General features: G+C 40.3%; 1 protein-coding gene across 3 annotated transcripts in view; it reads left to right on the top strand.

The window, feature by feature from the left end:
- Positions 1-15,242, top strand: part of Kibra (WW and C2 domain containing protein kibra) — a 125,119-nt gene that overhangs the window by 104,347 nt on the left and 5,530 nt on the right. For 2 of the 3 annotated variants that reach the window (XM_076828176.1, XM_076828175.1), the window contains 8 exons: positions 3,133-3,241; positions 3,452-3,611; positions 4,456-5,985; positions 6,098-6,184; positions 10,424-10,613; positions 11,340-11,801; positions 13,424-13,639; positions 13,765-14,243. In XM_076828176.1, coding sequence (XP_076684291.1) covers positions 3,133-3,241; positions 3,452-3,611; positions 4,456-5,985; positions 6,098-6,184; positions 10,424-10,613; positions 11,340-11,801; positions 13,424-13,639; positions 13,765-14,243 — 3,233 coding nt within the window. Of the gene's footprint in view, positions 1-664; positions 1,059-3,132; positions 3,242-3,451; positions 3,612-4,455; positions 5,986-6,097; positions 6,185-10,423; positions 10,614-11,339; positions 11,802-13,423; positions 13,640-13,764; positions 14,244-15,242 lie in introns of those variants that run through there. The other variant, XM_076828177.1, reaches the window with a different exon arrangement.

The following is a 15,242-nucleotide window of genomic DNA, read 5'->3' as shown; positions in this document are numbered from 1 at the left end:
AAAGACTATCGAAGGAGCGGGCAGAAAAGAGAGGACGGAAGGTATGCGTATACGGAGGATCGAGTCAGTCCGCGCGTACACGCCGGAGCGGGAAAGAGACAGGGACGGGAGAACGAAACGGAGGAAAGGGAGAGAAGGAGAGGAAGGATGTTAGATGCGACGAAGAGGGGGGGGGGAGGGAGGGAGGGTAGTAGGTAAAAGCAGGATGGAACGGAGGATGGAGGGAGAGGAGCAACCGGGTGGTGCAAGAGCGAAGGAAGGGAAGGCAAAAAGAGGAAAGAAAAAAGGTGGGATCCCTTAAAAATTGAGACCCACAGAGGTTGGGATTGGAATTTCGGGCCCCGTAAACCGGCCAGTCTCGACGAGACCTTCGCAAAGATGAGGTGAGGAGAAAAGATATACGCTCGGCGGGATAGAAGAGGAAGAAGGCGAAGAGGAAAAGGGACAAGGAGAGGAAGAAGAAGACGAGGAAGAGGAACAAGAAGAGGAGGAAAAAGGGCAAGGAGAGGAACAAGTAGAAGAGGAAGAGGAAGAAGAAGAAGAAGAGGAAAAAGGGCAAGGAGAGGAACAAGAAGAAGGATTAGAAGAAGAGGTGGTGGAGGAGGGGGAGGGAGGGAGGGTGGAGGAGGAGGAGAAGGAAGAAGCAGAAGAAGAAGAAGAAGAAGAAGAAGAAGGAGAAGAAGAAGAAGGCATCGTGTATCGTGCCTAGTCTATACTGTGTACCCGGCATGGACCGTCAGTATACACTCTGCGTACTCGTACCGGCGCATCAATACCGCACCTACGTTGACAATTACCACCAGCACGCGCACCACCGCCTGCAACAACAGCAGCAACAGCAGCAGCAACGACAACGCCAGCAATATTCCCAACGACAACGTTCCAGCGAGCAGCCGTATCAGCAGGAGCAAATTTACGAGAACGTCGTCTCCCAATATCGAATGAGAATGTGCTATCACAACGACTACGAGAATGACGAGCAGATACAGAGGTTCTACTGGGAGCAGTGCTACAGGCGCGATGACACAGACGCCTCTGCGTATTATTATTGTGAATACGTAAGGGCCACGAGTATTCTTACGTAGTTTATATATTACTCCTATCTCGCGACCCGGTTCGTGTGAAATTCCAGAAGACATTACTGTGGAATAGTCAGTGCTCTTCATGGTATCCCAGTGATCAGTACCTGCGACTTAAAGTTTCTCAAGTTTACTAAGAAGCAACTAGTTCAAACACCTCCATGAACTCTACGTTTATCGTGAAACGTTATGCGCACCATTCGTAAATTAATGGGATTCATTTTTGCCACCTTCATCTTTTGAGTGCACGAGTTCATCAGAATTCTTCAATCTTACAAGGGAAGATCCCGAACCAGAAAATTCAAAAAATTCTGAAACTTTGTGAATAGGTAGGGGATTTCCTCCTCGTTGCAACGCAATTTTTGTTTCCAGCCCAAATTCACCCGAAGGGGGTAAAATTAACCCCTGAAAATTCGGCTATTTTTCGATTTCGCGTTATAACTCGCGAACTGTAAGAGATAGGAAAAAACTTCCAAGGCAAAAGTTACTTCTTTTAATTAGATCTAGCATTTGGTAAACAAATTTTATTACAGTTCGCGAATTATAACACAAAATCGTAAAATAACCGGATGTTCAGGGGTAAATTACACCCCCTTTGAGTGAATTTGGGGAGCAAACAAACATTGCGTTGTAATCGGAAGGAAATTCCCTACATATTCACAAAGTTTTAGAATTTTTCGAAATTCCGGGTTCGGGGTGTTCCCTTGTTAGTGCGTTAAGCATAGAAAAAGATTCTTCAGTAACTTCCAAATGTTTGAAATTATTTCTGTGTACATATTTCTTTCGTCCACGTTCGTGCGTTGATGATGAAATAGTATGAGAAGAAACGGCAGCTTCAATACCGGTGTTCCTTTTTTTAGTGTAATATTTATCGTCCCACAATATTATCTCGTGTTGCATAAATAAAAGATCACTTAGGATACAAAATATAGTGAAACAGTACATTCTGAATATGCTCGGATACAACCCTTGTGTCAATCCGTGCCATTTCCCCGTTTTAAAACCCAAAGACCATCCGATTAGAACGTCACGTGGCACAGTGGGACGGATCGACGTTTAGGTAGGCATTCAGTTCATTTCTTACACATTTCATCATTTAATGATTATAATCTAAGATTACAGGTAATATATTGTATAATAAATACAATAATCATTTTTTTTTCTCGTCGCTCTTTTTAATAATGGGACTTCAAGAGTCCCTTCATGTTGATTTTCATATATATATATACATTCATATATATGGATCGGGGCTTATTAAAAAATTATTTAGAACATCTTGATTTGTCATTTTTCGGCTGCTCTTTTTGCATATAATTCGCAGTAGTTTTTAAAATCATTATTTCGGGCGTTCTGGGCTTCCTCGGTTAAATATTCTAAACAAAATTTTAGATTTCCATTTTTAGAAAATGCTCAGCTTTTACACATTGGAATAGTTTTAGTTAGTCTTTTTCTTGTAATGAAAAATATAAACACTTATATTCTATTGCCAAATTAACTTCAAGAGTCCCTTCATGTTGATTTCCATGTATATGTATGAAAATCAACACGAAGGGACTCTTGAAGTCCCATTATTAAAAAGAGCGACGAGAAAAAAAAAGTTTATTGTATTTATTATATAATATATTACCTGTAATCTTAGATTATAATCCTTAAATGATGAAATATGTAAGAAATGAACTGAATGCCTACCTAAACGTCGATCCGTCCCACTGTGCGTGGTTTCCATCGAATTCTGACGCCGTGATCAGAGCGAAAGAGCGACCTGCTATTCCGAAATCAATCTTACTTTCGAACACAGAATTTACTTACGTGGCAAGTGCTAATTTAAGCGCGTAAATTGGTTCGACCCTAAGTTACGACACTGCAAACCCTAACTATCCTCTAATCGATATATATCGTACAACCATTTCTTGTGATTTAATGATTAATGCGTTTGCAAAGCCTGCTTAAAAAAAGTATCCAACGTAAACAGAAGTTGTGAAGAATTTTCGTGGCGATTTAGTAATCGTGCGAGTGACTTTTTCTCATGAGCACCTTTGCATTTGTGTTGCAGGCAAAGAAGGAAATCTATGACGTAAAACAGCAGAGGCTATGTCTGGCCCAGGATGAGTACAATCACCTCAATAATGCTTTAACGACGCTCGGCGCATCACGTACAAGTTGTGAGTACACCCTAATACTGACAGTACTTAATCGCTCCAAGTTTTCAGTGCCCGGAAAGTCCATTAAAGTGTGTCGATAGCGTGGGAATTGACTTTAGAAAATTTGAATGAAATCTGCTATTTTATTATTCAATTTTATATTATCACTCATCGCATTGAAAATTGCAAAATGAAGAAGGGTAACTAGCGACCGACTTGTCTTGTTCACAGTGTGCTCCAGTTCAAGTTCATTGAGTACCAAGTATGATCCGGATCTTCTGAAATCCGATGTCGCGCTCGCGAGGAGTCGAGTTTCTCGGCTGAAACGGGAGCTCGAACAGATCCGAGCAGAAATGAACTGTACGCAGCGAGGAGTAGACACTCTTGTAAGGTACGATATCGATCGCTCCGTTTCAAGAATCGTTCTCCGAACTTCAGCGAACGGTTCCAGTCTAGCAACATTTGAGGGGTTCAGAAGCCGAACTGGCCACCCCATTTTTTCGCAAATTTCTCAATTTTAGTACTCAAACACAGAGTTAGTGCTTAAATGATCAGCATCCCCTAGGTTTTATTTGATGCAGTTGATCAGTTTGGCTTTTGAGAGGCTGGCTTCATCGCGTGACGAAGCAACGTATAATTAAATTCATTGCATAAGGTAGCAAAAATTGTATACAGGGCGTTCTTGAATGGTGGTTTAAAACATTGCAACATAGTTTCACAGATCAAAGCGTTCAGATTAAACAGCGATTCTGTACTTCAGCCTGGTGGAGATCTACACCATTTTATAATTACTGTCGGGTAGCTGAACAAAGTTTGCGGTGGCAAATGCATTTAAAGATTAAAGGCTTTTTTGTAGAGATATGCAAACTCTTCAGTAGAATTTTTAAAGAAGTACGAATTCGTGTTATGTTGAAGTGAAAGGACTATGCATGGAATGCCCCTTAAAATACTAAAGTAATTAAATACATCCCAGAATTCACTTTTTTTTTTTACCGTAAGCCGTGGATAGATGATGATGACTTAGACTATAGAAACAGAAAATCGTTGTTTATAAGGATTGCTCTGTGGACCTATGTTGACTGTCCATTTTTTATTTAATTCAGAGAAGAATAAGCCTGTGAAGTGTTGAACCACTCTTAAAAGACACCCTGTGCATTGCTTCTACTTGATCGCAATTGCCAAAAATTCTTATTGCAATTTAAGATCGAAATTCTAATCTCTTTTTACTTGGACAGCGTCGAGCAAAAGTTGAGCGGTCACCATGGAGGTTGTTACAATATCACGGAGGCTCAGGCGATCATGACAGAGCTTCGTAATATTCAAAAGTCCCTGAGTTCGGGCGAGAAGGAAAAGGCCGAGCTAATGCAGTCTCTGGCGCAGCTGAAGGACGAGTTAACAAGACTACAACTCTGCGAAGGTAGCCCCGAAGCTAGCACGCTGAGCTTGCCCCAGGAGAAGCTCAGCACAGCGTCCCAGACCGACTTGTCAGGCGAGCTGGTACCAATTGGCACCCGTTTAGCCGAGATGGCGCGCATGAGGTTGCAATACGACGAAGCGAGGAAGAGGATACAGCATATTCAACAGCAATTGGCAGACCTCGAGGAAAAAGTGACACCTGGTCAGACGGAGAGCGACAAGGACAAGCTATTGCTGTTTCAAGAAAAGGAGCAGTTGCTCAGAGAGCTTAGAAGTATCACGCCACGTACTAGGACGCAACAGGACATGAAAAAGATCCAGAGCGAGATTCGCCGCCTCGAGCAAGATTTGAACAACGCGCTAGAACTATCGAACAAGACTATCACCGACCGTGTGCGGCTTCACGAGGAGAAACAACTGTTGTTGCAGCAGTTGAGAGACGCTTTACGTTCCATGGCGATGCTCGAAGGGCAGCTGAAGACGCTAAGCGCGAGCACACTCTCGGTGAGCAGCAGTTCCAGCCTTGGAAGCCTCAGTACGACCAGCAGCAAAGGTTCTCTAAGCTCTGGATTGAGTTTCACCGATATTTACGGCGGGCCCCAGTGTCTGGGCCCCGCCAGCTCGCAACAGGAACGCCCAGTGGATATGGTGGATCTACACAGACGCGTGGACAGATTGCTGAGGGGTTCCGAACAAAATAATCTCGTCAGCACGCCCTCGTCTGGTAGATCTCAGCCAAGTCTCTCGCCAAGGTCAAGCCTTTCCAGCGTCAGCCCCCCAGTCTCGCCGCTCTATGAAAACGCTCCGATGGGGCCACCACCCGCGTACGAGCACGTGGAAATGCAGAGACGGCAGTATCAAAGACCCACCACCTCGGCCACCACTCACCTTGATGGAAATCAATTGGAGGATCGACTAGCGGAACTTAAGCTCAGCCAGCAGCAAACATCGTCGCAGGAGCAATGCTGCCCTGGTCCCCAAGATCGTCTTAAGCTTGTAGGCGGTCCTCATCCACCTGTCGAACTGCAGTCAGGGAATATGTCTCAAGGCAGCGGTCTTGGCAGGCCCGTGGCTCCTGTTGTGCAACATCAGGCACCGCCACAGGAGCCGCCACCCCTCTCACCCATCAGCGAGACACCGCCACCCACTGGAATTCGATCAAGAGCGAGCAGTTCTGGCACCAACACGAGGTCCGTTTCAGCCGCTGTTTCTGACGAAAGCGTCGCGGGTGACTCGGGAGTCTTTGAGGCCTCCAATCGAAGGAGACTCTCTGGTGTAATCGGAGACGTCGACTCGTTAGCACTTGGTGAGATGAGTCTGGAGACGGCTCAGGTGCAAATTAAGCTTAGGTTTGTGTCACTTTCTTTTTTATATTAGTTTAGAACTTAAAACAATTACTCTACTTTGTGTAGATATGCTTCTGTAAGAAGAAATGCTTAGAGAAACAACTTATTTGTTTAGGTACTCGGTTAGTGACGGTCTACTGCATGTTGGAATTGAACGCGCGAGGAACCTGGCTGCTCTTTTTATTCCTAACAACTCGCAAGTGTGAGTATTTACTTTAATCTACGGTTTTGCCATTCATTGAATACAGTTATGTCAATTTGGTCAACAGGATATACATTCTATGCTTTGCAGAAATATACATACATAGTAAACAACTTAAGATTCTCTCAAGTGGTGTGTAAAACGATATTCCCGAGGGTACAAACCACCAAATCTATCATTCATCGTCTATTGCAAGGTTGCACTTACGTGGTTCTATTTCTATCAGGGCTTGAAACCGTTATTATAAAGATTTCGGTTCTTGAAAGAGTTATGAAGAACCTTTATTCGGAATAACCGTTGTAAAGAACCTAAATATCAGACTATATAAGTATAAGTTACGGTTCCTATATACCTCTATAACTTTTATTTTTTAGGTTTTATATAAGTTACAAAGCGGTTATAGAACCGATTCTTGTAACTATTGTACAGAATTTTTACAGCAAACGAAATCGTATACAACTGCTTTGTAATATGAAGTGTTCGTTAATATATATGTTTGGTTGTTATACCGCTGATGGTCTACCTCACCGATTTCAATGATTTTTTAATATGTTGTCAAAATGCAAAACCATTTTAAAAGCAATAATTTTATTACTTTTATATTTTTTATTTATTATAGAAATATAGTTTAATCAATAGAAAAAAGTTTTATTCCATTACTATACTTTCTGTCTTCGCAATAAATTCCTGAAAATCGCTGAATTTATCGGCGCGCTAACCAGAATGACCCCTTAACAGGGCGGCCGATGAGCAGTTGCCACCTGGGCCCCTGCTCAGAAGGCCCACCCAGGGCCCCATCCTTAAAAGAAATTATGATTTTATCCAAAGTATATCTTTTTCCGTATTATTACACTGAGCCTGTTTTTAGTAAACTACCGGACTATTTTCCCGAAAAATGGGGCCTTGTTCAAAAGCCCCCCCTAGGGCCCTGCCTTCAAAAATACATTATGATTTTATCCAAGCAGTATATTTTTTTCTATACTTTTCTGTACACTTACCACCTTTTAGTAAAGTAGTTCTTCATTTTCCCGAAAAATGGGCCCCTCAGAACGTTTGCCACCTGGGCCTTTTTTCTTAAATCCGCCACTGTATATAGGAACCGTAACTTATACTTAAACAGTCTGATATTTAGGTTCTTCATAACGGTTATTCAGAATAAAGGTTCTTCACAATTCTTTCAGTCAGATCCTTTATATAACAGTTTGAAACAGTTATTTTCGAAACCTCTTCAAGCCCTGATTTCTACGCACTCTAGGGTCGTGAACTATAGATCGCACACTATAAGTTTTACTTGCCCGATGAAAATCAGTTCAACACGACTATATTCGGATTATTTTTAATTATATATACACATTTTGAATCGTGTCCAAATTCCCCAGTCCTTTTTCATTGACTTGCATTTGTTTAAAATTGCACCTCAAAGGAAGTGTTTGAAGCGGGCTTCTTCAACAAGAACGGATTCTTTGCAATATCGTTTCATTCATTGTCGAATACGTTTGATAGTTCCTGACGTATTTGAAATTATCGTTTGACAATTTCGTACAGTGTGTTGACAAAGATCTCTGTCGCACAGTAGCAGCAACAAATAACGTTTGCACCCTTAGTACTTACAAAGCGCTGTCACATCGGTGTAACTTCAACTTCAATAAATATCAGTAAAGACTATTATACACCATATGGTCTTTTGGTGGATGCTGTTAACTCCAAATTTTAACCAAAATGTTAACCCAAAAATTTTAAAGTATTTTATGGAACAGCGTACATTACAGTGTACAGTAGTTTTTTTTGTACATGATGAAACATGAGGTCCTCTGTATGACAGATTTAGTCAGTGTACTTACAGCAGCAATGTAATTGTTATGTGATGACAGAATTATGTGTATACTAGTATATTATTGCGAAATGATTCCGCAAAATTTCCACAATCATTCTTAAGTAATTCTGATCAAGTTAACAATGATTTGCCATAGTAATACTAAATAGGTTGAAAATGTTATACCAGAATTACATACATACTTTTAGTGGACAATTGGTATTACTTTCTAGAACCTTGCGGAAAATATAGGCTACCATGAAATCTGGTATTTCCACCCCTTTTCGTCCCCTTGACACCTTGTGATGATTAATCAAAGTTTTGCCCGGGTAACGCCGGGTACACATTAAGGATGTACCGGACGTACAACATTAGACAAAAGTATCTAGATGTAAGGAACTCGAACACAGTTGGAGTCTTATTTTTCCTCCTAGGAGGGTATTTTTCACTTTACAAATGCTTTCTCAAGTATTATTTGCCACCCATTTGGCAGTGAAAATGCCCTGAATTCACAATTTTCTCAAGATATAATTTATTTCTTTAAAACAGTGTAGTGAAAACAATTGAAACTTGGCAGATATTTCCATCTACCCATATACTACATATAAAAAAAAAATGAAAACATTGGTACTATTTCTTCATCATTTTTTCAGCTGCTTTATCTGTCTAGGTCGTCTCTTTCCATAAGAGTACGTGTAAAATCAGTGAAAATTAAAATCGTTATAACTCAGCAATCATTTAGTGAATTCGTTTAAAATTTTTGGAGCACATCAGCAAGATTAGAAAGAACAATTTCACAAGTTTTCATCAACTTCGTACCATTTTGAAGATAGCTCCAATACATCCTTAAGCTAGTATATGATAAAACACGTTGTATGTAGCATAACAATATTCATGTTGCTTCAAAGTATAAATGGTTCGAGTATAAATGTACCTCCTATTTCATAGAAGTAGCAGGTGCAGTCGATTAAGCAACAGTTCATTTAAATGCTGAAATCATTCCTCTGATGTACAACATTCAATGTCTATAACGAGAATGTACTTAAAACGTTTTCAGACCTATTCCTGTTTACTCAATTGGTAGAATTTAGTCGATGCTCCTGGAAACATTGTTTATACCCAGTAAACAAACTGACCGCAGTATGCCAGCAGATTGGCAACAGATTCGAGTAGATCCTGCGCCAGATTTGGGGCCTACTATGTCCGCATTTAACTTTGGTTCTGTGGTCAGATCCTGATGTCAGGATCTGACAGCAGATTGGCGGCAGATACCGAGCAGACCCTGCTGTCTATCTGCCCCCAAATCGCGTTGCACAGAATCTGATCGATTTCAGCTATTAAATTTTATCAGCAGACCCTGCCGCTAATCTGCTCGCAGTTTAAGGCAGCACAATCTGTTGGCTTTCTGCTGTCAGTCTGCTTTCATCATTGAATATAATAAATCCTGTATCAAATCTGTAGTCTTTCTGTCACAAACATTTGTAGGGGAGACCGGGGCTAGTTGATGCAGACGAATTATCTCGACACCGTATATGTGTAGCTCCATTTCAGCGAGATATATTGATCCAAATTGATCGTCCAAATAACATTTTTTCATTCATTTTGTACGTATTTTCTCAAGTTTTCGCTTACTATATATTAAAGAGGAAGGACCAAAGTATATTTTGGCATATTTTTTATTAAGTAATTAATTCAAATAAAAAATAAAAAAATTGAAAACAGAATAACGTATCGACTAGCCCCGCAGTGAGGTAAATTGATACATTTTACCTTCGTTCAAATAACATTTTTTCATTCATTTTGTATGTATTTTCTCAAGTTTTCGCTTACTATATATTAAAGAGGAAGGACCAAAGTATATTTTGGCATATTTTTTATTAAGTAATTAATTCAAATAAAAAATAAAAAAATTGAAAACTGAAAAAAGTATCAACTAGCCCCGATCTCCCCTACTCAGATGTTGAGTAAAATCTGCAAAACGGATGTGGCTGACTGGGTAGTTTGGACGAAAATAAAATGCCGCAGAATAGTCATCATGAATTTCATGTGGTTGATTTTTGTTTGATTATACTTACTTTTCTTAAACACTACTACTAATAATCTTTTGTATTGTAATTAATACAAATTACTTGCTACTGTCACTATTATTATGAAACAGGTAGATGTAGCCTGTGATTTATAATGATGACATAAGACAGCGTAACATTTATACAAATATGATGAAACCACGACTTTGTACCTGCTAATGAACAAAAATAATTCTTTGCAAAGCAGTTTAACAAATTTAAAGAAATTTTGGGAAGAATATGGAACTCCATACAATGTGTGAGATGTACTATACGAACACATATTTTAATTTCTGAATGTAGTAGATATAATCGAGATGGAATTAAATAATAGTTGTTTTTGCATTGATATGTTTCTAGGTACATAAAAGCTGCATTACTTCCGATGCAGCCACCTGTTAATCACATGTGCTGTACGAAACCTGTCGTGGACTTGCAGAAACCAACCTTTGGCGAGACATTTCCAATTGTCGTGCCACTCAACAAATTGTACACGAAGACACTGCAAGTTAACGTTTGGTGCACAAGCAGTGAGTCTGAGGAGTGCTTGGTACGTGCTTTTTGCTGCTCATTCTCTTGCATTTCCTTTGATATAACGTGCTTCGGAATTACAGGTAAAGACTTAATTGGCTAATAGAACTAACAAAAAACGAACTAAAAAGTCTTGACAAATATAGCCTCTCAACGTAATCGTCTTCGAGTTACTCAGCTTTTTATTTCGTTAGCTAAGCTTTTTTGTATAATCGCGGGTATTATAGAATTACTGGTATCTGGACAACTCATGGTATGCATAACTTCGACAAGTATTTAGTTTTGTTTACGTATTCACTAGTAGTGGCCAAATAACACGGAAAATCTCAGGGATTTCTAGATTTTAGACGATGAACATTTGCTTTAAATGCCGAAGTTTTGGGTGACAAGTTTTATCTTTGAATTCTAAAATTTTCTATATTTTAATCTCTGTGATAGTTATTCCACAAAATGTATAATTAGAGAAAGAAGTTAAGTGCCAAGATGGACAACTGAATTATCTCGAAAACAATTATTCTGCAAACCTATGTTTATTAAAGCACTTTCGTTTGTTTTTATAAGTTCCATTTATCAAGTAACAATTCAGTTTAATTTAGTTGTTGCTTTACACCCACTAAGATTAGTTTTCCTCCATTAGTTGTCTTCCAATGCTTTAGAGAAGCTCTATAAATTTTTTTAACCGCGTTCACACGTGAAGTCATATGTTGCGGAGCTGTTTCATCACGTGAACAATCTTTCCTTTCAGGGATCTGCACAAGTATCCCTTGCAGACTTTAGCCCAGAATCGCCGAGCGTGAAATGGTACAACATACTCTCCTTCCGCTTCATGCAGCCACCGGACAGTCCTAGCACGAGCACCAGCAACAGCAACAGCATCTCCATCAGCGTCGCCAGGCAAACGAAACACGATAAGCAAGAGTCAGACATATCGGTCTATCGCAGCGGGCAAAATACTAAAGAAGAGAGCAGCGACGAAAGTACAATTATCAGCTCTCAGACGTCTACCTTGACAAGAAATCAAGGATGCGACGAGCTACAAACAGCTATCTCGTTAAGGCTGGAGGAGCTGGCTAATTGCTTGGGAAGCCCTGAAGAAGAGGATGAAAACGGCGGTAGCGAAAGCGGAAGCGAGGACAGCGATGAGGAGGGAATTATTGTGGAATTCATGATGGAGGATAATGTCTTGGAAGACGTCTTGGAGCACGAGGTAATATTGCTCACTTAGAATTACGTTTTTCAACCGTTTTCTAACAGATGATTATAGTGTGAATCACTCTGCAACCTTTGGACAGCCAGCGATAGTGATGGGACTCGAAGCGCTTCGAACCGCTTCGAATCGGTATTGAATGTCAGGCGACTACTTCGAAGCGCTTCGAACATGATTCGAAGCTTAAAACTCTTGCAAAGTCTTGGTCGGCTTCGAAGTCTCGAAACTCTTAGTTCGAAACCTTGGTAGGTTTCGGACCCGTGTGTACAGAATGCCGCCTGGTACCCCGTGGCGAGGACAACACTCCCCAGTGCCTCACCAAATTGTATGGCTTTCGACCCTCGAAGGAGTTTGAATACCATTAAAAAGTGAAAAATGTCTAGGATTTCTGAATTTCTCGTCAGATCTTTGCGAAAACTACGCCAATCGATTCCTTATGTTTCGCCGATGAAACTAACACCAAGAACGACGTAATTCGGACTATAATGAAGGAAATCCATGAAAAATTGAATTATATCATTTGAAGTTGACTTCGTTAAAAATAGTCCGATTTACATGAAATTTGGTATGATTTTCATTGGCAAAACGTAAGGAATCTAACGGTGTCACTTCCATATCGATACGATAAAAAATACAGAATTTCTTAATACGGTGAAATGAATAATTCACATTTTTACCCCGACAGCGGGGCGCCAACGTGGAATCGCTGTTTCAGAAATAAAATAATCCTTTATTCTTTATCGTATCGATATGGAAGTGACACCGATAGATTCCTTATGTTTTTCCGATGAAAATCATATGAAATTTCATGTAAATCGGACTATTTTTAACAAAGGCAGCTTCAAATGATATAATTCGATTTTTCATGGAATTTCCTTCATTATGGTCCGAATTACGTCGTTCTTGGGCCGGTATTCATTGTCGCTACTTATTTTTAAGCAAATGCTTAAGCACGCGGCATCCTCTGCTATCCTAGTAGCTAATAAAGGATGCCGAATGCTTAAGCATGTGCTTAAGAATAAGTAGTGACTATGAATACCGGCCTTGGTGTTAGTTTCATTGGCGAAACATAAGCAATCGGTTGGCGTCGTTTTCGCAGAGATCTGATGTGAAATTCGGAAATCCTAGACATTTCTCACATTTTAATGGTATTCAAACCCCTTCGAGGGTCGAAAGCCATAAAATTTGGTGAGGATTTACTGGGGTGTGTTGTCCTCGCCACGGGGTGCCAGGCGGCATTCTGTACATACAGGTACGAAACCGACCAACGAATCGAACCAAGAGCTTCGGAGCGCTTCAAATCCCATCACTAGCCAGCGACTGACGTGCTATTAGTTGGCCGCGTGACGGACGCAGGGTCCATTTTGACCCATAGTATAATTTCATGTACACATCCCAGGATAAGCTTTTACATTAGATTTTCAACTCGTTATGATCTATAACTCTCATTCTCTTAAAGAACTGGTACTAATAAACAACAAGTAACAGAAGTAGTGTGACATTTAATCGCAAGATGGGTCCAGATGGTTAATCACAGTGTAATCTCTGCATTTATCTGTGTTTTATTATTATTACACCATTGTTGCAACGTTTAATTAATACTGTGTAATTGTAAATAACAGGAAGATGAAGAGTTAAATGAAGAGGCAAAACAGACCCAAGATAAGGAAACCAACACGGAATGTGTTTTTATCCCTGAACAGGGAAAACAGAGGAAACTCTCTGCGGCCGGGGTTGTTCCTAATGCTATGTATGACGATAAAAATTCTATTGTAATTAAAAGGAGCCAAACATTTTCACCTAGTGCCGCAGTTAGCAAGAACCACTATATTTGTCGGGTGAGTGTCGCACACATGCATCAGATTTACTACATATGTATTATCATCACATTGTAAATATGTTACTACTATGTTACTTTCAATTTCTATAATTTTTTTTTATTATTTCGCATTTCTTTCTGCAGCTGAATCGAAGCGACAGTGACAGTAGCATGCCACTGTATCGCAGAGGCGGACCGTTCCAACGAAATTCGGTCGAAAGACGATCTCTTCGGTGGCGACGTCCTTCGTCTGCGCTCAGTTGTAAAGCAGTGTCGAAGAAGACCAATAATTTGCCGCCTACTGCTCGAACCTCCCTGGATCTTGAATTGGATCTTCAAGCACAGCACGCGAGACTGAGCAATCTTCAAGACGAGCTCAGCAGATTGCGGGAATTGAAGCAAAGGTTAGAGCAAGCGCGGGAGAAAGGAGATACCGATTTTGCAACATGGCTGCTGGAGGATCACAAGTTCCAGCATCTTATGGCACAGGCCGAAAGTGGAAAGAATGGAAAGAGCGCCGAGGATAAGAGAGTGGAGAAAATGTTGAAGAGGACTTCGAAAGAAATCTACAAACTAAGAAAGACCAAAGCTGGCAAGGGAAAACCCGACATTATTTCGTTCAAGTATGTATACCAACATGCAATACATTTCATTTACATTTACATACTCGAGTACATTTAATTAATGAGCACACTTACTTACTGCGCGAAATTTTAGTCTTGATTAACACAGACGTTTCTGCGATCGTCTTCCATAATTTTTGGTTCAAATGTACATTGACAAAGATACAATTATTCGTAAGGGAATCGGGGAAGGTTAATAAAACGCAGACGTGTCGTTCGTTCGGCTAGCAAAACCTACCTTATTCGACGAGTCGGCTGCGGACGGTGGCATACCTCGATCTTCCTCTGTTTTCCGGCCAGACGCTCCACGGCGAACGCCTTGTTGCTTCGCGCGCTTTACAAATATGTAATTCTGTTCTTACATATTTTTAGAGATAAAGAAATTTTTATTTTAGTATTAATCGCAAGACAGGGACACGGTTTTACAATTCTGTAATACTGTACCACAATATTATACCGCAATGATATATGCTATGCAGACTGTTTTTTAACATGTGTGAACCACTTCACCAGTGGACGGGGGACACAAAAACAATGAAGAAAAGTTCACGAAAATATTTGCGGCATTCGACCTTGTTCTCGAGTTGCAGCCATTTTTGTACCCCAGTAATGTGCAACTGCTTACCTTTATAGGAAGTGTTCGATATGGCCACCTTCGGCCTGATTGCAAGCCTGCAGTCGCCGTGCCGTAGAGTTTCTCAATCTTTTAAAAATTCCAGATATTTGCCGGATTTGTTGGGAGCTTTGTGTACATATGTTGACGAAGCATTTCAACACTGGGAATGGGCGTTGAATAAACACTCGTTTTCAAGTCGCCTCAGTAATAAAAATTCAGTGCATTCAAGTCTGAGGAACTAGCAGGCCTGTTCGTAATGAAGTAGGTCATGTAGTTATAGTACATAGTAGCTGAGTTTGTCATTAATAATTAGTGGAGTATAAAAATGGCTGTAACTCGGAGCAAGGTTAAATGCGACACATGTTTATATGAATTTTTCAATT

Source organism: Andrena cerasifolii, chromosome 15 (genome assembly GCF_050908995.1).
Source record: "Andrena cerasifolii isolate SP2316 chromosome 15, iyAndCera1_principal, whole genome shotgun sequence".
Classification (NCBI taxonomy): Eukaryota; Metazoa; Arthropoda; class Insecta; order Hymenoptera; family Andrenidae; genus Andrena; species Andrena cerasifolii.
Note: the sequence above shows the minus strand (reverse complement) of the source record. Positions and strands in the feature narration are given on the sequence as shown.